This window comes from Hyperolius riggenbachi, chromosome 9, assembly GCF_040937935.1.
Source record: "Hyperolius riggenbachi isolate aHypRig1 chromosome 9, aHypRig1.pri, whole genome shotgun sequence".
NCBI classification, from domain to species: domain Eukaryota; kingdom Metazoa; phylum Chordata; class Amphibia; order Anura; family Hyperoliidae; genus Hyperolius; species Hyperolius riggenbachi.
In genome coordinates, this window is record NC_090654.1 from 93,318,686 (window position 1) to 93,342,902 (window position 24,217).

The 24,217-nt window shown below is 44.2% G+C and overlaps 2 protein-coding genes across 7 annotated transcripts in view; one reads left to right on the plus strand and one right to left on the minus strand.

The window, feature by feature from the left end:
- The window catches only part of MTMR11 (myotubularin related protein 11), a 191,311-nt gene that overhangs the window by 11,293 nt on the left and 155,801 nt on the right, over window positions 1–24,217 (minus strand). The window lies entirely within an intron of this gene.
- Window positions 1,874–23,359, plus strand: LOC137532565 (serine/threonine-protein phosphatase PGAM5, mitochondrial-like). The gene is made up of 6 exons (XM_068253204.1): window positions 1,874–1,951; window positions 18,884–19,062; window positions 20,796–20,921; window positions 21,876–21,964; window positions 22,599–22,729; window positions 22,907–23,359. The coding sequence occupies exons 1-6, from the start codon at window positions 1,899–1,901 to the stop codon at window positions 23,052–23,054; spliced, it is 726 nt and encodes a 241-aa protein (XP_068109305.1). The 5' UTR covers window positions 1,874–1,898; the 3' UTR covers window positions 23,055–23,359.

The window sequence follows — 24,217 nt, forward strand, 5'->3', positions numbered from 1 at the left end:
GGGGCTATTTGAGGGTGTGGCGGGTGATTGGGTGCCCACAAGGGGCAGATTAGGTTCTGATCTAATGGGTAGCAGTGACAGGTGGTGACGGGGTGTTTGATGGGTGATCACTGGGTGATTAGAGGGGAGAGTAGATGTAAACAATGCACTTTCGGAGGTGATCTGAGGGTGGGTCTGCGGGCAATCTGAGGGTGTGGGCGGGTGATCAGGTGCCCACAAGGGGCAGGTTAGGATCTGATGGGTGGCAGTGACAGGTGGTGACAGGGGGTGATTGACAGGTGATCAGTGGGTGATTACAGGGGAGAATAGATGTATACAGTACACGGGGGGGGGGGGGGGGGTCTGGGGAGAATCTGAGGGTGTAGGGGGGGGGTGATCAGGAGCCCCCAGGGGGCAGTTTAGGACCTAATCTACAAAATAGCGTTGACAGATAGTGACAGGGGGTGATTGATGGGTGATTAGGGGGGTGATTGGGTGCAAACAGGGGTCTGGGGGAGGGTCTGAGGGTTACTGTGGGCGATCAGGGGGCAGGATCAGTGTGTTTGGGTGCAGACTAGGGTGGCTTCAGCCTGCCCTGGTGGTCCCTCGATCACTGGGACCACCAGGGCAGGACGCAGCCTGTATGATACGCTTTGTATACATTACAAAGCGTATTATACGCTTTCCATGCGGTGACCGAGGGGTTAACAACCCGCCGGCGCTTCCCAGCACCCGGCGGGTTGATGTCACGGGTGGGCGGAGCCTATTCCCGGTGGACGCGCGCGCATCACAGCGCGCGATCCCCGGCCAGCTAGTGTCCCAGGACCCGACGCCAATTGGCATTACGTGGTCCTGGGTGTGCCACTTTGCCGCCGCACTTTAGCTATGTGCGGTCGGCAAGTGGTTAAAGGACACCTGAAGAAAGAGAGATATGGAGGCTGCCCTATTGATTTCCTTTTAAACAATATCAGTTGCCTGGCAACAGGGGCATAACTACAAATCATGGGGCCCCTAGCAAAACTGTAATGGGGCTCCTAATGTTCACATCCCTTGTCTACGCTTGGTGACCCTCATAGCCTGAGGCCACATCTTGCAAGGGTCGTAAAACAAGTGTGGCCATCATTGAAGCAGGTTATCTTGGCGCGTGCTGCTGAGCGCTGTGCGCCCAAGCTGTGCGCCATCATAGCAGCAATGTAATGCGGCGCAATCCGCATAGCGGTAATTCTGGACTTCAGCGGCTGCCAGACCCCAAATTACATCTCCCTCCGAGTTGTGACAACACGGAGGGGGAATAATATTTAATGCTGCTCGGAGTTTAGCGGCGGCAGAGAGAGCCGTCATTCAGCTTTCCCTGCGCCAAACTGAGCGGTGCTGAGACAATATGTACTCGGCCATCAGGATCTTCACATCCATAACAAGTGTAGCCACAAAAACACCTGATCTGGATAGACCTCTTTATTGGAGGAAGTGACGGTTAGTAGTTTGGGCCCTCTCACAGCTCTGGTCGCACTGTGGTTGCAGGGGCTGCTTCCTCTGTAGGCATGCCTCTGCCTGGCAACCTACTGATCTATCATGCATCACTAGTGTCTGAATCACACAAATCCAGTCAAACTTCTGTCAAACATCTTATCTGCTTCTTCAGAGGCTTAAGGTACCCATACATTTACCGATTTCCCGCCGATAGACAGCAGATTCGATCACTGTGATCGAATCTGCTGAGAAATCGATTACGCAAATGTGGACCAATTGACCGATTTCCATCTGAAATCGATCGATTCCGTTGGTCTTTCCAGGCGGAAAATTTTGCTCGATCGCCGGCGGGTCGGGAGCGCATCGTTTGATTTGGCGATGATTGACGCAGCAATAATCTCACACGTTAATCTCACAGGATGGGACAGGAAGTAAAGTGCAGATGAAGAATGCCAGCGGGAAAAAAATTTCGGCACACACCTGGGGACTGCTGGCGGAACAGGTAATGTATTGCATAGCACCCAACTGTCCCTTTATCGGAGGAACAGTCGCTTTTTTGGGAGCCCTGTCCCTCTTTCACCCTCATTTGTCCCTCTTTCAGGACTTTGTCCCTCTTTCTGTGTAAATATATATAGTTCTATACTAAAAATGTGTTTGATTGACTCTAAACTTTATTCCCAACCTTTAAATTGATATATTACTAATTTTAAAATGTTACTATGAATGAACATGAACCAGGATAGAGAGCACCAATGTGGTTTGAATTATAAAATAACATATTTTTCTTATGAAATCTTTATGGTATGCATGACTAGAGGCGTGGTGAGGGCGTGGCCAGGGGTGTGGCTTAAGTGTCCCTTTTTCTCATCTCAAAAAGTTGGGAGGTATGTATTGCTGCTGGGGGGGGGGGGGGGGGGGAGCAGGGGCAGAGAGGCGGCAGTGGCAGCTCCACAGATTGTGAATCAATTTCATGCTGAAATCGATTCAAAATATGTGTGCAGCGTATGGGCAGCCAATAGATCCCTCTCTGATCAGATTAGATCAGAGAGTGATCTATCTGTTGGTCGATCTCTTGGCAGTGTATGGCTGCCTTAAAGGGATACTGTAGGGGGTCGGGGGAAAATGAGTTGAACTTACCCGGGGCTTCTAATGGTCCCCCACAGACATCCTGTGCCTGCGCAGCCTCTCACCGATGCTCCAACCCCGCCTCCGGTTCACTTCTGGAATTTCAGACTTTAAAGTCTGAAAACCACAGCGCCTGCATTGCCGTGTCCTCGCTTCCCCTGATGTCACCAGGAGCGTACTGTGCAGACACAGACCATACTGGGCCTGCACTGTATGCTCCTGGTGACATCAGCGGGCGAGAGGCTGCGCAGGCACAGGATGTCTGTGGGGGACCATTAGAAGCCCCGGGTAAGTTCAACTCATTTCCCCCGACCCCCCTACAGTATTCCTTTAAGGCTAAAAGTATTATGCTGGGCATACACAGCTCGTTTTTGAGCCATTAAGATGGCTCGATAGATCATTTCTGACATGTCCGATCTCCCGCTCGATCGTTTCGCAGCTCGATTCTGGATAGCAGTGAATGGAAAAAGAAAAACGAGCGGAAGATAAGACAATTGACTGCGGAATCGAGCGGCAAAACGAGCGAGAGAATCGAGTGGCAAAAACGAGCCGTGTATGCCCAGCATAAAGCTACGTACACACATGCGACAACGATCGTTCGTTGTGAACGACGAACGAACTTTTAATTGAGGAAAGAACGACCTAAGTAAAGTTAGTTTTTAAAGGTGTGTAACGATCTGATCGTTAGAACGAACGTTACATCACGCAAAGCAACTATTGCGCTTGCGCATAATAATGAAAAGTTCCATGTAGAAATAGCGAAATGCGCATGTCAAGCCTAGTACGAACGACCGTTTTCCAACGATGTACTACTTTTGCAAACGATCGTCGTTGGAAAAAATCTGCCAAGCTAGATCGTTCGTTTTTAACGCTCTAGCTCGTCCGTCGTTAGACTTAATGGTCGTTGGCTGTTTTTTTTTAAACGATCGTCGTTTGAAATGATCGGGGAACGCATGTAGCATGTGTGTACGCACCTTAAGAGGCAGAGAGAGGATCAGCGTTCTGCCAGGCAATTAGCATTATTTAAAAGGAAATAGACATGGCAGTCTCCTTTAAGCAAAAATGTCTAATGCTACGTACACACTTGCGATAACTATCGTTTGCAAGGAACGATAGTTACCAGACGAACGATATTGGAAAGATTGGAATGCAACGATGGGATGCAGCGATCATCATACACATTTTAACGATCGTTGTCGCAGAAAAGAACGATCAGAAGGATATGTTGCATACATATTTATATAAAATAGAAAAAAAAAACACTGACATGGAGTTACAATAGATACAAATATATGATTGTTAACTTGAAAACAAAGTTTAATTGAAATGAGCAATGTAACAATCTTTACGGCCGCGCTACAAAGGAAGTACTGAAGCTGGGCAGAATTAAACGCAGGCGCATTGGCCCTTGTAACGATCGTTCTCAGCTGATGTCGGTACACACTATAGTTTTGTAACGATTGTCGGTAGATACGATCCGTCAGGTTGGATATTTCCATCTTCCCGATGTCGTTCTTTTGTCGTTCGTGTTAATGATCGTTTGGTAAAGTTCTTTCCCCGATTGTCGGCGGAACGATCGTTAATTAGCTGTTTCAAACGACCGTAGTCGCCAGTGTGTACGCAGAATAGACTGTGTAGGTATGGCTCTCACACTACATGGAAGGGGGTAAAATTGGTCTGTGATCTTTCATTTTCCAAAGACTATGGTCTGATGTGTGTATGAGCCTTTAGACAAGGCGTGTATGATGATCTGCAGATCTCATAGACTATGAATGCAATTTGCAGGAACGGATCTTTGGCAGGAACAGATCTTTTGCAGATAATGATCTTTTGTGTCTGTACAGCATCTGTGTGTGCAGCATTTTGCAAAGATTTTTTTCTGATGGGGAGTTCAGCTCCATAGAAAAGACTGTGTAGGTATCGCTCTCATACTACATGGAAGGGGGTAAAATTGGTCTGTGATCTTTCATTTTCAAAAGACTATGGTCTGATGTGTGTATGTGGCCTAACTGACATTCATCTGCAGATCTGAAGATCCATCCTGGTGGATCTGATCTGCAGATGAATGTCTGTTAAACAAGGTGTGTATGATGATCTGCAGATCTCATAGACTATGAATGCATTTTGCAGGAACTGATCTTTTGCAGGAACAGAGCCTTTGCAGATACTGATCTTTTGAATGTCTACAGCATCTTTGTGTGCAGCATCTTGCAAAGATTTCTGTCTCATGGGGAGTTCAGCTCCATAGAATAGACTGTGTAGGTATGGCTCTCATACTACATGGAAGGGGGTAAAATTGGTCTGTGATCTTTCATTTTCCAAAGACTATGGTCTGATGTGTGTATGTGGCCTTACACAATCTGCTCATAGTATTCAATATGTTGACCCTCACACTACATGAACGTGTTTAAATTGGTCAGTGATTGGCCAATCATAATTTTTAAAAAATATTGTCGCGCATGCAAATCCCTCTAGCTATGCATATCAGTATTCCGTTCTGTTACCTTGTTACCATATTCAATATAATATATATCTTTACTTCCTGTGAGGCCTGGACCAAGCGGTCGCCTGGAGCGCTGTGGTGCACCCCCGCCAGATTGTGGGACCCCCGTGATGAACTGGCTTGCGACGTGTTCACTCCCTACAGCCCACTTCAGCCTGCAAAGTCTTCCGACACGCAGAGCAGGGCTATGGGAAGATTTCGTCCGAAGCCCTACACTGGAAACTATTTGTGTCTCCAGTACAAGGCTTTGGGCGCCATCTTCCCGTAGCCCTGCACTCTGCCTGTCAGTGCGGGACTTTCGCAGCAGCTGGCTGCAGGAAGCTCATCGGGGAGCTGCGCGCCGGGAGAGGAGTCTTCTGCAGGTGAGTAAAGTTTTTTTGTTTTGTTTTCTACAGGTGCACATTGTTTTCTGGTGAAACGCTGCCCACAGTATGATTATTTTCTAGTGAAAGATTGCCGCATTACGATTATTTTCTGGTGAAACGCTGCCCACATTACGACTATTTTCTAGTGAGAGATTGGCGCATTACGATTATTTTCTGGTGAAACGCTGCCCATATTACGATTATTTTCTAGTGAAATATTGGCGCATTACGATTATTTTATGGAGAAACATTGCTGCATTACGATTATTTTCTGTGAAATGCTGCCCACATTAGGCCCCATTCACACTAGAGCGTTTTGCCGCGATTTCAGCAAAACTCTCAAACGCTAGCGCTTTTTGAAAGCTCTAGCGTAATGAAACCCTATGGGCCCATTCTTACTTGGGCGATTTGCGCTAATCGCCCCAAAACGGGAAAAACCGCCAAACACAAATGCGTAATTTTTCCGCATGAAATTGCGGAAAAATCACTCCTGCAAAACGCCTGCAAAAATTGCCGGCGTTTTGAAAACGCAGATGTGAATAGAGCCTTACGATTATTTTCTGATGAAACATTGCCAGATTATAGGCACCCCTGGGCAGCACCGTGCGTTATATGCATATTGCGTCACATACAGTGAAGCATAGTCATTGAAAAGTATGCTTCAATGTACTGTTAACACGGGCATTATGTGGTCAATGCACTGAATGCAGTGCGTTGGGGTACCACACTCTGATCAAACGAACCACAATGTTCTTTTTTAAAATGCAGCGGTTACAACGCACCGTAAGTATCCACTTTGAACCTGGGACTAAGGCTAGGGTCACACTTGGGAAATACCAGGGGCGTTTTCTGCAACGCAAAACCGCACATAATGCTTTCCAATGTATAATATCAGTGCACAGGGAGCGATGTGTCGTTTTCCGCAGCGGGAAAAAAAAAGTTGACGCTGTTGCTTTTTATTGCACAACGCGTGAGATTCCCCTTTGCCGACAGTCGGCTGTCCTCAGCTGGCTGCTGGCCAAGAATGCTGAGTTGTATTCCCGCGGCCTCAAGTGTGACCATACCTTAAGGCTTATTTCCCACTAAGACATTGCGTTAGATGACACGTTAAGGTCGCATAACATGCCCCTAACGCAACGCCTGGTGGTGTTGGAGCAGGGCGCTACCAAGAGCCGCGTTAAAAGCAGCTCTTGGTGCACCTGCTCTGTTGGATAAGCTGCGGAGACCACATGAGCGGAGCTCTCCGCATCACGTGGTCCCGCCAGCCAATCAGCGGCCGCTCCTCGAAGTAAACACTGCAAGTGCAGTGAATAATAAGTAGCCATGTGCCTGGCTACGTAGCGGCCTCTCCCCGCCTCCTCTCCGCCAATAAAATGAAAAAATGCACCCATACTGAGCATGTGCAAACAGTCTAACGCGCTTAAGCCGCTAGAACATTAGATAACCGGTAATGACAGAGGCGCCAAATTAGAATAAAATGATTAAAATCCGTTTAAAAGGAGGGGGGTTACTGGTTACCACCCTCAGGTATATAATGACCAGTCAATGAGTTGTTATATATAGACAATAACATTTATTATAAACTCTCCAGGCATGCAACGCGTTTCACGGGTCAAGAACCCGCTTCATCAGGCAATCAGTGTTGGAGATACAGAAGGCTGTATCAATCTAAGGGCCCAGCGCCTACTGTGACAGTAGGCGCTGGGCCCTTAGACTGATGCAGCCGTGTGTATCTCCAACACTAAACAGCCGACGCTTGGCTAGAGATCCAGCCCGGAAGATCATCTTAGCCAAGCAACAGCCGATTACTTTGTCTGCGCCGCTCACCCCATGACGTCACGTATCCGCACTCCATAGTCCCTCCGCCTCCCCGCATAGCAACAGACACGTCGTCAGCTGTACAGCTGACACACATCTATAGTCCAGCCCAGCGATGTTGTCCAAGGGATCGGGTCTCGATCCCCAATGGGCAACATCAGCCAGCCGATGTGTATGGCCTTTATGGTATAAAGCTTTTTACTTTCTGATGCCTGGAACCCCCTACAAATCGTGAGCACAATTGCTAGCGTTTTTAAGTAGCATTTTGTAAGCAATTTCATGAGCGTTTTCTGGTCATTTTGGTAGCGATTTTAAAAAATGTAAACTTTTTGGCAGTGATTGTGATAGCGATTTGCGATTAGCGATTTTAATTCTGATTGGGCCTTTCAAATTCTTATATTTTTTTACAGTTTGCAGTAATTTAAAATCGCACACAAATCGCTATGTGTAACAATTCATAAGCGATTTGCCAGTGTTTCCATACTTTACATTGAAGCACAAATGCTCCCAAAATGCTGCATGTCCTGCGATTGCGATTTTGCTAATCGCAATCGCTACTGTGGAATTTGTTTCAGTTATTTACATTGGTAGAGCATTTAGGGAAGTAAAGCGCTTCCTAAACGCTCAAAAAGCGCTCAAGTGGGTTCCAGGCCTGAATGAAACATTTAATAAAAACTATAAATATTTTCACAAGTGTAAGGAAGGGATCCCACTTGGTGTGTGGGAATCAAACAATTCCCCGCAAGCGTTTTGCCACACAATCTTGGGGTGTGTTTGAACGCATGCAGTTTTCTTACAGATGCCATTGATTCAAATGAGAAAACACATGTGCTGTGCAGAGGGATGGTGCAAATAGACAGCTCCTGAAAACGCAGCAATAGACAATCATTACAAGCGTGTTTGCATGGATTTTTGAACTGTGGTAAAAAGCCACAGCAGATTTTCCCAGGGGAGACCCCTGCTGGACACACAGAGATGCACATGACAGAAAACGCATGGTTTACTGCAGAAAAACATTTGTGCTGAAAAATTAGGCTTGTATACGAGTATATAAGGTATTTAAATTCAGATAATTGTAGTTAACGCTAGTGTTACCCGACATATAAAAACAAAAGCCAGATACTCACCTAAGAAGAGGGAACGCTCTTAGTCCTAATGAGCCTTCCCTCTCCTCTCCCGGTGCCCTCAGGATCTTCCGTTCAAATCCCCCGCCGCAGGGACTTCGGAAGTCTTCGGGAGCCGAGTTCTCCCAAAGACAGACGGCTCCATACTGCGCACGAACGAGTGCGTCATAGAGGGCGCTCGCGCATGCGCAGTACGGAGCGGCCCGTCTTCGGGAGCCCGAGTGCTCCTGAAGACTTCCGAAACCTCCCTCCGGCGACGGAAGTGGTAGTATTTGACCGAACTGGTCGAATACTGCTACGGGGGATCCTGAGCGGGACCGGGCGAGGAGAGGGAAGTCTCATTAGGACTCGGAGCCTTCCCTCTCTTTAGGTGAGTATCTGACTTTTGTTTTTATAGGTCAGGGGACATCAACTTTAAGAAAGGGAAATTGAAAATATTGGAGGAAAGTATCCTGAGGGCTGGAACCCACTAGAGCTTGTTTTTGAGCGTTTAGGGGGCGATTTAAATCGCTAGCGATTTTCCCAAATGCTCTGCCAATGTAAATAAATGTAACAAATTCCACAGTAGCGATTGCGATTAGCAAAAGTGCAATCGCAGGACATGCAGCATTTTGGGAGTGTTTGCACTTCAATATAAAGTATATAAGCTCTGGCAAATCCCTCATGAATCGATACCCATAGCGATCTGTGTGTAATTTTAATTTACTGCAAATTGTAAAAAAAATAATAATAATTTGAAACAACCAATCAGAATTAAAATTGCTAATTGCAAATCGCAATCACAATCGCTGGCAAAAAGCTTACACTTTTTTAAATCGCTACCAAAATCGCCAGAACACACTCAGGTAATCAACTATAAAACGCTCATTATAAAAAACCGTGAGTGATTGCGATAGCGCTTTGCGATTTGTAGTGGTTTCCAGGGCTGAATCAAAGAATGTCAAATAGTGAGATCAAATCTCTTCTTTTTCAGTCATGGATGAATTATGATGCGTTTGTTGGTAAGTGTTTACTAGGGATGATCAAAGAGATGCAAATTCTTTCAAGTTTATGCAAATTTGTATTCAAATATATGCAGCTTGAAAAAAGGACCAATCACTTTAAACCTGGGTTTAAAATGATTGGTCCATTTTCAAACTGCATACATTTGCATACAAATTTACACCAACTCGACAGAATTTGCATCTCATTGATCATCCCTAGTCTTTACTGGAGATGATCAATGAGATGCAAATTATTATGAAATTATGCAAATGTATGCAGTTTAAAAATGGACCAATCAATTTAAACCCAGGTTTAAATTGATTGGTCCATTTTCAAGCTGCATATATGTGCTTAAGAATTTGCAGAAATGTGCACCAACTCAGAATAATATGCATATCTGTGATCATCCCTAGTCTTTACACCTGTATCTCTATTAAAATAAAAAACACGAGAAAAAGCAGAATAGGTGAAGGTGTGTATCCTAGAGCGCCCTCTAGTGTACGTGGTCTAACCGTATATAAGTGCTGTAGCCCAGGATCTCACATTAGGTTCAGTAGTTTTGCTTTGGGAAAATGTTTGTTCGTAGAGCAATCGTGGCTGGTGGAGCTGCGGCTGCATCTCTTCTCACTGCCTTTGCTATGAAGCTGAACGGGGAAGACCCAATGGCAGAAACTGCCCCTTGGCCACCTGTCTGCACTGCACGCTGGAACCGCAACTGGGACTAGTAAGTTGTTCTGATGGAGGAAATCCTGGTTCTAGGAGAATGTCTGTGCCCTGGATATGCAGTTTTTGCTGTCAGTGTTCACACCTAAGCTTGATGATGAGTTTGGTTTTTTTTGCAAATTAGAATTTTACTGTCTCTAAAAACTTGGAATTTTACAGGGTCCCACCAACCCAAATCTGCAAAACTTCATTAGTTCAAGAGACCCTCCCTGTAGTGCATCACAGTTTTTGAGCTTTTCTCTGTTACATGTAGTTGTACTGTCCCTTGCCCTAACCACTAACGCTCCCCCCCAAACATGGGTGTAGTAATCACCCCTGCAACCTCTGCCATCGCAGGGGGGCCCAGAGGCTTTGGGGACCCCTCCACCTTCCTCTGTGCAAGTACAGCAAATTCTCTCCCCCTCCCTGTTTGCTTACAAAAACTGTCCCTGCCATGCACAGTAATGTCACTGTGGGCCCCCCACTATCATTGGCTTGCAACTCCACAGTTCCAGTTATTTGGCATGTGAATATTCTGAAAGGAGCCCAAAGCCTGGTACACACTTTCAATTATGATTGGCCAGTCAATGACCAACTTTACCACCTCAATGTAGTATTCGATATCTGTTACTACATGGAGTTGGTAAAACTGGTCAGTGACTGGCCAATCATAACTGAAAGTGTACCAGGCTTAAGGGTGCATACATGCATCCAATTGTAATTGGGTTATTTAATGTTGAGCACTTGAGAGTTTACTGAGATGCTATGTCTTGTATGCAATTGCCTGCAGCTTGAGATGTGCAGACTCTGACGAATACCAGCCTGCTAGTAATGGTAAAATGTAATTGGGCTGGTGCAAGAAACACAGTGAAGCTATAGTGGGGATTTAAAGGGAACCTTAACAGAGGGATATGGATGTTTCCTTTTTAACAATACCAGTTGCCAGTCAGTCCTACTGATCTGTTTCCAGTAGTGGCTGAATCCCACACCTGCAACAAGCATGCAGCTAATCCAGCCTGGCTTCCGTCAGGGCTGGAACCCACTAGAGATTTTCTGAGCGTTTAGGGAGCGTGAGCAATCGATAGCGATTTCTCTAAACGCTCTGCCAATGGAAATGGATGGTGCGAATTCCACAGAAGCTATTGCGTTTAGCAAAATCGCAAACGCAGGACATGCATTTTGTTAGCGTTTGCACTTCAATGTAAAGTATATAATCACTGGTGTAATCGTTCATCAAAACTTGCACAGAGCGATTCTGCTAGCGTTTTTTTAAAGATAATGTACGCTGTAACAAAATTAAAAATAATTGAAAGGACCAATCAGACTCTGAAACGCTAATTGGTACACAACCGCTGGCAAATCGATTACACTTTCTAAAATCGTTCCCTAAACCGCTCATGACATCGCTTGCAAATTGCTCATACAAAACGCTAGCGGTAGTGGGTTCCAGACCTCAGAGCACCTGATCTGCATGCTCGTTAAGAAGAACCAGAGATGAAGCACCATCATTTATTTTACCTTATAAATCAGTGGGAACATGACAGTAAACCCCTAATCTGCTCTTTGTTTCATTGTTCTCTGTTTAATCTGACTGTTATCACCTCTGATAAGAATCCTTGACTGAGCACTCAGTCTAGCTTTGCTACAGGAAGATTATAGCTGAGTCTGTCTTCTGTCTTTTCAAGCCCAAGCCTGCCCCCTTGTGGCTCTGCTATGACTCAGCTATAATTATTCCCTGCAAAGCCAGACTGAATGCTCAGTCCGGGATTCTTATCACAGCTGATAACAGACACTTTTGAGCAGCGAGGATGAAACAGAGCATGGTAAGTGTTTTCTCTAATGTTCTTACTGATATATATGGTAAAATACACAAGGGTGCTTCGTCTCTGGTTCCCTTTAAGGGGCTGTGGCTGAAAGTATTAGGCCTCCTTTCCACGGACTGTTGAGCTGTGTGCTCAGCAAGCAGTTGCCAGGCTGCAGTGAGCAGTTTCCAGGCAGCAGCAGGCAGTTGTAAGAGTTTGAGAGGTATTTCAATGCCTATCAGCGTGGAAAAGAGGCCTTAGACACAGGATCAGCAGGAGAGTCAGGCAACTGGCATTATTTTAAAAGGAAAAATTCACATCCTTCTCAGTTTATGGTTCCCTTTAACTGAGGGATATTGATGTTTCCCTTTAACCTCTTGAGGCCCATGGTCTTAAACCATCCCTACCCACCACCTAAAGTATTAGACACAGGATCAGCAGGAGAGTCAGGAAACTGATATTTTAAAAGGAAAAAAATCCATATCCTCCTCAGTTTAGGTTCCTTTTTTAAGGCTTGGGTTGTAGTCTTGTCAGAGCAGTGCGGTGTAAGGCTAGGTTCCCAGTGGAGGGCTGCATTGTGGTACAGAAACTTACAATGCGACATGGTGCATGTATGCACAATACATGCATGTATTACAATACATGCATGTACAGTAAAGCATACGTTTGTAGTGTGTGCTTCACTGTATGAGAGGCAGCACTGCTTTTCTGTTCCTGCTGTCACATGCAACTTTCACTGAATCTAGCTTAAAGGTACAGGTAATACAATGTCCATAGTACACCCCAGACCCCCGAGTGGTACAAATAGTAATAGCCAGGGTAGGTATGGATGCTGTTCTGTTAGTGCACTTAGGAGCTGTTGTGAGCATACAAACAGTACTTAGCCCTTGATGCCATACACACCCTTGCGGTGCGGTTTTGCAATGCAGGGTGTTCACCACATAATACCAGCATTTGACAGTACAGTGAAGCATACTATGCATTACCTGTATGCACTAAAACAAAGTGCCCCCACAGTGAATGCAACTGCTGGGGGGGACCCGGCAGCTCTGTTCGTACATACAGAAAAGGGCGTGGGATATAACAGAGTTATCTAAAGCAATATTTTCCGTTATAGCTTATAAAAGAAAATGAAGTGCTAAATATGTTGAATAAACGGAAATGAAACAAAATACCATCTAACAATATTTACACTTGAGCATAGTAATACAATTGTAGATATTAAAGGTATTTTACGGCAACTATACCTAGACCCCCCCCTCCCCTTGTGGAAATGTACATTTAATAAATTGTACTGTAACTATGCCTAACCCTACTCTCGCACAGAACCCTCCCTGTACATATCCCTAACCACCCCCTGGTGGTGCCTAACCATCCCCACTGCACAAACACACATCTAAACAATAATCTATTTAATCCTTAAAATACTTTACTACAAAACATGAATAGAATAATTTATATATTTTTAATCAAAATTGGAAAATGTGGTGGTAAAAAAAATATAAAGTGCATGGTAACCAATGCTAGGAGCCTTGCAAATGGACAAACTAGAGTTCATTCTGATTGACAAAGGCTATGACCTTGTGGGAATAACAGACATGGATGAAAGCCATGACTGGATAGCGAATTTAGAGGAATACAATGTGTTTAGGAAGGACAGAGCAGGGAAAAAAGGTGGAGGGGTTTGTCAAGAACTCTTTTACAGCGGCCATGAACGATGAGATGGATGAAGATATGGAGTCCATCTGGGTAAATATTCACGGTGGAATTAAAAAAAGACTCTGTAACAATTTTCATCCTTATTTCTTCTTCTATCTTATAAGTTCCTATACCTGTTCTAAAGTGCTCTGTCTAACTGCAGCCTTTCCTACTTGCACAGTGGCTGTATTATCTGTTATATGATCTAATCTTCTCTCCTGTCGGGCTGAGGCAGTCAAGCTGGAATGTGCTGTGCTGCTTGTGATTAGATAGAAGCTATACACACCCTCTCCAGGCCCCCTGCAAGCTCTGTATGACTCAGACACTCAGCCTATCACTTGCTATGTCTTTGTTTGTAAACTCTGCATAAAAATGGCAATTACAAGCCAGGATTGCAGCAGGGAGTGGCAGAAACAGCACAGAGGGGCCCAGGAGAACATAATGAATAGAATGGTATGATTTTTATTGTAAGAATTTTAGAGTACAGATTCTCTTTAAAGGTTGCTTATTGGGGTATGCTACAGACCACCACATATTCATAAGGCTGCAGAACTACAATTACTACAGCAGATTGAAAAAGCTGCAAGTAAAAACTAGGTCATAGTTATGGGTGACTTCAACTTTCCAGACATTGACTGGGGTATTGAGGCTACCCATTCTGGTAAAAGCGGCAGATTTCTGGCAACCCTACAGGACAGTTGCCTGACTCAAATGGTAACAGAACCAACTAGGGGGAATGCGTTACTGGATTTGAGAATTTCAAATAGACAAGATAATGTATGAAATGTGCAGGTTCAAGAACATTTGGGAAATAGTGATCACAACATAATGATTGATCTGGTAACTGGTACGCTGCGGGACCACTAAATATATGAATTTTAGAAAAGCAAAGTTAAATCAACTCAGGCAGGCACTAGGTTTGGTGAACTGGGATAACGTACTACAAGGGAAGAACACTGAAGGGAAATGGCAAGCTTTTAAACGTAGTCTCAATCAACATTGTAGTATATGCATCCCATATGGTAATAAAACGTCTAGGAATAAAAATAAAAAAAATCTCTATGAATTGAAAGGTTAGAGATAAAATGAAGTGGAAAAATGCCTAGATGGTCCTAAAACATGAGGGGACCGAGGCTGCATTAAGCAATTATAAGTGCAATAAAAGTTCAAATAAATAAATAAGGCAAAGATTGAAGCTCAAAATCAAATCCCTAGGGATATCAAATCTAACCCAAAGGTTTACAAGTACATAAACTCTTGACTGTATTGGACTTCTAAAGGATGAGGATGGGAACTCAATGGTGGATGATCAAGGTAAAGCAGTTATTAAATGTAAGGGAAGACGCAGAGAGCCCAGTATAGTGTAGTAGTTTTGTGTCTGCTTTGGAGGGGTAAGTCCACCGCTACCTACTTCATTAGTTATGAAATGCTTTTTTTGATTCTGTCTTCAGAAGGGATACATCACTGTTGCAAATTATGGATACAGAAGAGTCTCAGTCTTCCAATTTGTAATATTAAATACTTAATGTAGGAAGAAGTGAAAGCAAGACTAAAATTAAAACTAGACACGGCACCTGGCCGGGTTGGCAGGTGCATCCTCGGGTCCTAAGGGAATTAAGTTCAGTTATTGAAAAACCCCTTTATCTTTTTGTGACTCTTTCAACTGTTCCAGTAGATTGGCGTACAGCCCATGTTTTCCCATTATTTAAGAAGGGCAAAAAATCAGATCTAGGAAATTAGACCTTTCAGCTTAAAGAAAATCTGTAACAAAAAAAACTCCCCTAGGGGGTACTCACCTCGGGTGGGGGAAGCCTACAGATCCTATTGAGGCTTCCCCCGCCCTCCTCGGTCCCATGGTGGCGGCAAAAATCCTGCCAGAGCGGCGGCAACATAAATATTTACCTTTTGGCTCCAGTGCAGGCGCAGTATCCGCTCCTTCCCACGTAGATGGGCGGAAATAGGCGATCTCCGTCGGGCTGCTCTACTGCGCAGGCGCAAGTTGCCTGCGCAGTAGAGCGGACTCGACAGAGATCGGCTATTTCTGCCTATCTCCGTAGGAAGGAATCTCCTGAGTGGAGTACCCACATGATCTGCACATGGAGGAAAAACATTTTAGCCATTTATTTAGGAAAGGATTCCTTAAGGTGGGTACACACGTCAGATAAAAGTCTTTGGAAAATGAAAGATCACAGACCAATTTTACCCCCTTTCATGTAGTATGAGAGCCATACCTACAGTCTATTCTATGGAGCTGAACTCCCCATCAGATAAAAATCTATGCAGGATGCAGTACACAAAGATGCTGTACACATGCAACAGATCAGTATCTGCAAAAGATCCATTCCTGCAAAACGCATTCATAGTCTATGATATCTGCAGCTCCTCATACACACCTTGTTTAACGGACAATTATCTGTAGATCAGATCCACCAGGTTGGATCTTTAGATCGGCAGATAATTGTCTGATCTGCAGATGAATGTCCATTAAACAAGGTGTGTATGGGATCTGCAGATGTCAGACTATGAATGGATCTTTGGCAGGAACAGATCTTTTGCAGACACTGATCTGTTGCATGTGTACAGCATCTTTGTGTGCAGCATCCTGCATAGATTTTTATCTGATGGGGAGTTCAGCTCCATAGAATAGACTGTAGGTATGGCTCTCATACTACATGAAAGGGGGTAAAATTGGTCTATGATCTTTCATTTTCCAAAGACTTTTATCTGACGTGTGTACCCACCTTAACAGTAACGGTGATTAAGATGTGGAATGCATTGCCACGGAAAGTAGTTATGGAAAATTCTATATCTGCATTCAAAGGAGGCGTAGATGCTTTCCTTGCGTTGAAAGACATCCATGGCTATAATTACTAGGTAATGCCCAGTGATGATCCAGAGATTTTATCTGATTGCCATCTGGAGTCGGGAAGGAATTCCCCCCCCCCCCCCCCCCCCCCCACACACATTAAAAATATTTTAACTAGAAAGTATATGTATGATAGAATAAATAGCCTTACAATCACGTATGCATTAAAAATCTTTAAAATAACGGTAATATTGAGTGACATACTGTATTGATAAGATAATAAATCTGAAAACAAGGTTGATACCAAAAGCAATGCATTTCTAATACAATAAGGTTGAAAACTATATTTAAGAATTATACATACGAAACTAATGTTAAAACCATAAAATAAGTGTAAATGAAAATGTACTTGTTACGCTCAAAGTGAAATTTACAAACAACAAAAAAATAAGAAACCAAAAGTCAAATTTGTAATTTTTTGTTTACAAAATAAAGTTTAACACTATCCCGGCAACCACTATTTCTCGGGCACCCTAATTTCTTATTGGGTGCTCAATAGCCGATGGCAGCCTATGGCGGTGCCCTTTTTGTCAATTAGCCATATACGCCCTTTTTTTCTGCTTCCCGGCTCTGGGGTCTGCACAGGGCCGGTTTTATGGCCGGGGAACAGTGGCACACAGCTGTCGGGAGCATGGTTGCCACCTCATCCCTTAAAACACCAGGACATATTAAATATACTTGCCTTGTGGCTAGTAGTTAGATGCAGTTTAGGCACTAATTGTGAGTAGCCCCAGAACCTGTATAACTTAGAAGTGCCGGTATTTAAAGGGATGAGGTGGCAACCCCCGCTCTCCAGAAATTACTGCAGCGGCGAGACTTGCCTCTTCAGCGTTCCATGTGCTATGTCCAATTGTGCTTCCCTAAAATTTTGCGCTGCCCCCGCATTCGCAGTAGGGTTCTGTTCTTACCCCAAAGTCCATGGCAGCCTAGAGTCACGTGGGTGCAACTGTTAGGGGAGACACCATCTTTCTTGCTCCCACATATATGATGGTATAAACAAGTGCTTCTCTAAATTTGTAATTGCTTATCCGTGAAGGTTGCACTATAATCCAACCAGGTCCCATTTGGAGAAAAGCTGTCACTTGCATGCCAGACTAACACTCAGGCAGAGGAAAGGGACACAGCCTAGTTATCTGTATGCTTGGTGCTGTACATGCACACGTTTCTCATAATTGGTATGCTTTAGGCTGCTTTCACAGTGGGACGTTACAGGCGCACGTTAGAGCAGCCTGTAACGCAGCTTAACTCACAGCAATGATAAATCAATGGTAGAAAAGAGACGGCACACCACTGGCTCTGCAAAATCGCTGTGTATTGGCGAACAAACACTACATGTTACGGATCATTGATCCTTCATCAGGTGTATAACAGTGAAATGTATACAACCACATATAAATACACAATCAGGTGTGGCCCACCACACCCTGTGGTGGGCCACACCTGATTGTGTATTTATATGTGGTTGTATACATTTCACTGTTATACACCTGATGAAGGATCAATGATCCGTAACATGTAGTGTTTGTTCGCCAATACACAGCGATTTTGCAGAGCCAGTGGTGTGCCGTCTCTTTTCTACTATTGATGCTTTACGAGCTGTACGGGCAGTCCAGCTGAGACTTGGCACCGGCCAATGTGCAGGTATATCTAGACCTGAGATACCGTTTTTCATACAATTGACTTTTTCTATCTAATGATAAATCAATGGGCTGTTAACAGTGCCCATGTTGCGTTACAGTCTAACAGACTGTTTGCACATGCTCAGTAAGGGGAGAGTCCTATTGTTCCTAGCCACATGGCTAATTAATATTCACTGTAGTGTTGTCCAGATCATGAACAATTTGGATCTTTGATCCGGGTTTTTTTTTTTTTTTTTTTTTTTTTTTTTGAATTATCCGGATCATCACAATGAAGGATTTGGTTCAGTGGATGTCTGGAAGAAACAGGAACTGCAGCTTCTGTGCACAATCTTCCTGCTGCATCTCTCCCTTCCCCATTAGTACCCTCAGTGTGCCCTCATTCTCCTGCACCGCTCACTCTGCTGCACCCCTGCTTCCCTAGTAAAATGATTCAAACATTCGGTTAAAAAAATCCGGATCTTTTCAATGATCCGATTCAAACCATTAAAAAGATCTGGACTTCCCAGGATAGCACCAAGAATCTCAACGCAGCTCAATCTGATGTCCAATTTCAACACCACCATGCGTTGCGTTAGGGGCACGTTATGCGACCTGAACATCCCCTAAAACGCAACGTCTTGGTGTGAAAGAGGCCTTAACCAGTAGGGTGTATGGGTGAACCCAGGGGAAATGGGCATTTTCCAACTGCAATCCCTGAGAGGTATGAAGGATGTAAGGTCAAGGTGGCTCTTATTTCACAATATGTAAGCTGAAATATTGGATGGAAGGATCCTTCAGAGTAAAATCTCATCTCTTATGTCTTTGCAGCCGTGAACCAATATCTCTGATTAACCTCAGTGACATAAAAAAAAACAGTACAGAAGACAGTTTGAAATGTCAGCTAACGAAGCACAAGCCTAAAGCCAAACGTCATATCTTCCTGGTTCGGCATGGACAGTACCAAATAAATGCAGAAACCGACTCGGAGAAAGTCCTGACTGAGCTTGGTAGGTCTAGTTCAACTCCTGAAGTGAAACCTTTTCAACTGAAACGTTTTTCTCACACGACCCATATGCAATTAACTTTTACACTTTTTTTTTTTTTTTTTAATCTAGTTAAAATGGTTTTGATAGCAAAATGCTGATAAGTTATTCTATTGAAAAAGTACTAAGTCTTTTTGCTTGCTGGTTATTTAAGGGAATTATCTTTTTTGCCCGAAATCCATCTGGTCTGTGGTTGAGGTGTGGTGCAGTTTCAGCAAGTTCTTCATGCAACCAATGCCCACATTGTGTAGGGATTTTGAATGTCAATAGTCCATTCTCGAATAGTCTAAATTTTACAGGTAGCCAGTGCAGTGAGCGAAGAATTGGTGTAATGTGGCAAGGCTAGTTAGCAATCTGGCAGCAGCATTCTGCACTAGTTGCAGGTGGTACAGGGCCTAGAATGGAAGGTCTGCATAGAGGGCATTGCAGCCATGATGTGAACTAGGGTTGAAAGATTGTCTAGGGCAGGGGTCTCAAACTCAATTTACCTGGGGGCCGCAGGACGCAAAGTCAGGATGAGGCAGGGCCGCATAAGGAATTTCACAATCGCCGCCTCTGCCCGCCCCTCTCACTCTTCCTTCACAGAGAGGGGCAGGGAGAGGTGGCGATTGACGTCTGGAGGGGCAGAGCTGAAGCTGAAAGCTCTGCCCCTTCCAGGAAATGTCGGCGGATTGCCCCCCGGGCGTTTTGGGGGCTCTGCAGCCCTCGTTTAGCGACGGGGATGCGGCGGATTACTTGGGAGCACTGAAGCGAACTATAAAAGCTTTTGCAGGCGAGGGCCACAGAATATTGTATCAAGGGCCGCAAATGGGCCGCGAGTTTGAGACCCCTGGTCTAGGGGAATGAGATGTTTAGTTTTTTTCAATAGTCCTCAGATGTAAGTAGGAATATTTGAATACAGCCATGATTTTAGTTTCTGAAGCTTAATTGCCCATTGATTAGTACTGAGGCAGTGCACAAGGTTGGAGCGGTTTGTCTGAATTATCAATACTGATTGGTTGTTTGAATAGAGCTGTCTTGATGTCAAGAGCTGGCCTTGGACAACAAGCACCTCAGTTTTGTCGGCATTGTTTCAACCAGTTATAAGTCATTCACTCTTGTAGCCCAGGTAAGCAAGAATTTAATTTTGGAGTAGGGTCTGTTCCATGTTTGAAGGACAAGTATTGCTGCATGTCGTTGGCATAGCAGTGATATGTTAGGCAATGTTAATTGTACAAAGTGGTAGCATGTAGATTAAAAACAGCGGGGACAGGATTGAGCCTTGTGGCACTCCAAAATTAGAGGTGTGGGGCTGGACATGACAGGTCCTAGTGATACTGTTCTGTCAGTCAAAGATCTGAGCCACTGATGCCTCAGTATTCCTACAATCTGAGCAAGATTTCATGGTCAACTGTATCAAAGGCTGCTGAGATCAAACAGCAGAAAAATGCACACGGATAACTGATAGTGTACTAGACCCCCCCCCCCCCAAAAAAAAAAATGTTTTGATGAGCTCTGCTCACAATATGCAATATAAGGGCATGTTTACATCCTCGTGTTGTAAGAGACCACATTATCCAGAAATGCAGTGTAGAAACTGTGGTGGGATTGTGTTAATGAGTGCACTTCCCCTCTCCCTATAAAGTGGTGTTGCATTATGACCATTAATGAGAACTTGCACAAGAAAATACTAATTTTTGCCATCTTGTATGTTGTAGGGCGTGAACAAGCTAGCTTGACTGGTCAACGTCTGGCTGCTTTAGGATACAAATATGACCATATAATCTACTCTACGTTGACGAGGGCCAAAGAAACATCAGAAATCATTGGCAGACATTTGGATGGTAAGGGTGGCATATTAAAGTATACAGCATTTCATTTAACAGGCACAGAATTTTGGCTAGAGATGGCCCAAATGCTTGTTCGCACAAACAACGGTGGTTCGCGGCAAACTTTATGCCGAGTTCAACCCGCCCCTATACTACATCATTGGGCTTAACTTTGACCCTCTACATCAGTCAGCAGACACATGGAAGCCAAGGCATACCCAAGATAATAAGGTCGTTGCTTCATTGTGGACAGATCAAATTCGATCAGCTGGACAGTCACTGTTCTGCCATTGAGCTACCTCAGCCCGACCATATGGGCTTGAAAACCGCCATCGCCTGCACTCTCGCCATTGTGCGCACCAGTCCAGCATGGCCATCACTACACAAACAGCTTTTTGCGGTGTGTTACACAGTGAGTTTGGTCTGTCAGTGTGAAGCAGTACACTACTTACACTAACTGCTGATCGATTTATACACACGCAAGATGTTTTCAAGCACTTTAGGCCTCCAATTTAGCAATGCAATGTGATTTCTGCCTTAACGGACTATAACCCTGCTGTGCGTCAAATACGTAATTTTCCCTGGGACTTTTGGTGTGTATCCTACTCCGCCATGCCCCCTCCAGGTGTTAGACCCCTTAACACATCTTTTCATTCATCTTTTCCCCCCCAAGTTCGCCTGCCCATAGAAGTCTATTGCAGTTCAAACTTGGAAATTCGGGAACCGAAAATCAGAGGTTCGAGCCATCTCTAATTTTGGCCAAGTTAAAACTTTGAGACAGTAAGAGGCAGGCTTGCTGTGATCCCTCCCATTGCCTCTTCCCTGCCCCATTCACTCTCCTTATGAGGGAGCATCACAGCAAGCCTGCCTCTTTTTTCTGAATTTGATTTTAGCCATAGGGTTTTGGTTTTGTTGTTGGGTACACATTCAGTAACACTTTTTTTTTTTTTTTTTTTTTTTTCTCTTCAGGAGTGCAGCGGACTGGCTCTGACTTGCTACAAGAAGGCTACCCCATCTGTCCTGACCCACCTGAATCTAGATGGATACCAGACTTGTTTGTGAGTGCACCCAGATTTATGTATTGATCTTAGCTAAAGAGGATTGCCCTGCCCACCCTATATAAACTGAAGATTTGGCTGTTAACTATGTCTGTATATAATAATGCAGGCCCTACACAAGCATTTAAACATGGTATTGTGCAATAACATGACTGTACACGCACTTTCCACACCTGTGGACATGTCTGCATTGCAACAGGCTTCTTTATGTTAAAGTGGATCCGAGATTAACTTTTACTCATTGCATAATTTTGTTCCTTTCCTATTTATAGGTATTCCTCAAGCCAAGGCACTTTCAGACAGTAGCAAGGGCTCATGGAAGCTCAGTCTGGGCAGGAGGGGGGGGGAGGTATTACTGGCCAGAGATTTTCAGAGGGGGGGGGGGGGGGGGGTGAGATAAGGGGTGTTTTTTTTTTTTTTTTTTTTTTTTTTTTTTTTTAATTCTCTTTAAAGAAACACCAAGCCTTTTCAGTGCTGCTGAGTAGGTTTTTAGTCTGGAGGTTCACTTTAACAATACTGTAAACAAGTGCAATGATGCACAAGATTGAGCCTGCATAGTATGTGTTGCAATGGGCATGCTAGAAATATACCATTTGTGAATATACTAAACCTAACTCCTGAAATTCCTCTCTAGTACTTTGAAGCTGGACCCCGTATAGAAGCTGCATTCAGAAACTTCATCCACCGTGCTGATCCTGACCAAAAAGAAGACAGCTATGAGATCATAGTCTGCCATGACAATGTTATCCGCTACCTTGTATGCAGGTAATCTCTGCCCCCCCCCCCCCCCCCCTCACATGTACCTTAATCACCACATACATCAATTGCTGCTCATCATATAAAACGCTAATATCCTGTATATTAAAGATTTCCATAAAATGTTCAAAATGACAAAACTGTCAATTCTGACATTCCGGCCTAACACTTGCCATGCTTTTTCAGGTCTCTGCAGCTACCGCCAGAGGCTTGGCTCCGCATGGACCTTCACCATGGAAGCATCACTGAGCTTCAAATTCGCCCCAATGGCAATGTGTCTCTGAGGAAGCTTGGTGATGCTGGGTATATGCCGGCCAAAACGCTTAGCAGTTAACTATGTTGAGGACTTCCATCCCCCTCATGATGAACTTGCAGCAACAAGCTGAACTTTTGAAAATTGGTGGAGAAAAATATTGTTGATGCACTTGTGTGAAGGGAATCTTTCAAAATGCCTGAGAAGGCTCTCACCGCATACCACACCTATGAAGACACCGCCTTGCCATATGGTATTGGGCCTTACAGTCCTATATGAAATACTGAATGTTTAAAATGACTCACTGTTAGCACACTTCTATTCTTCCACTAAAGTGTTGTATAATACGGATCTCACCATTTTTCTTAGTTGGTTAAATAATTAAATAAATGCAGTTTAAACTATTCTGACTGATTTTATTGGACACATCAAGTGACTGGATGGAGGTAAAACCATTTGATTCCAAGTATTGATTCATGAAATACTCAGGAAAATGAGCTTACTACCTTCATGTAGATTTTCATAAATTATAGTTTTTACCAATGAAGACTAGGATTAATGAGATGCAAATCATTTTGAGTTGTTACACTAATATGCAAATTTATGCAGCTTGAAAATAGACCAAATTCCACCTGGTCAAGGGTTGGCCCATTTTCAAGCTGCATGAATCTGCATAATCCTGCATCAACTTGGAATTACTAGTATCTCATTTGATTCCTACTGAGGCATGGTTTTGGGGTAGTGCATGTCCTGTGGCAATCAGTGGGTCACAAGGTAGAGGCAATACAGTTCCTTACCAATTGTATACAACCAAAGAGAAACTGCAAGATGGAAAGATACATGGCCTTTCTGAATATTGCTGTATGTGCAATCCATAACCTCACCTCCATTTCTAGATGAGCCAGTCTACCAAATTGCTTGGGCAGTTAGGGCTCACTTATACAGGCAGTTGAGCTGTATGCTCAGCAAGCAGTTACCAGGCAGCAGCAAGCAGTTGTGAGTTTGAGAGGCTTTTCACTGCCTATCAACCACTCATGGAAAAGGGGCCTGTTACCTTCCATCCTTTTAGACAATTAACTGCCAGGAGGCTTTGGCCTTGGGAAGGCCCTGCTGTCTGCATGCAGTTGAGACCATGGACTTACCACCTCTAAGGTATGGCTGGAACATGGCAAATAAGCAAGTTGCTACTCTTTGCCCACCTACCACACGACTTGGAGTGCACTTTTATTTTGGCTAGTAATTAT

Excerpts from the sequence above, each read along its gene's own strand:
- LOC137532565 (XM_068253204.1), top strand. The coding sequence starts at position 1,899 with ATGCCAGCGGGAAAAAAATTTCGGCACACACCTGGGGACTGCTGGCGG. Across the intron at positions 1,952-18,883 it reads GGGGACTGCTGGCGGAACAG|CCGTGAACCAATATCTCTGA; the intron begins GTAATGTATTGC and ends ATGTCTTTGCAG. Across the intron at positions 19,063-20,795 it reads GAAAGTCCTGACTGAGCTTG|GGCGTGAACAAGCTAGCTTG; the intron begins GTAGGTCTAGTT and ends TGTATGTTGTAG.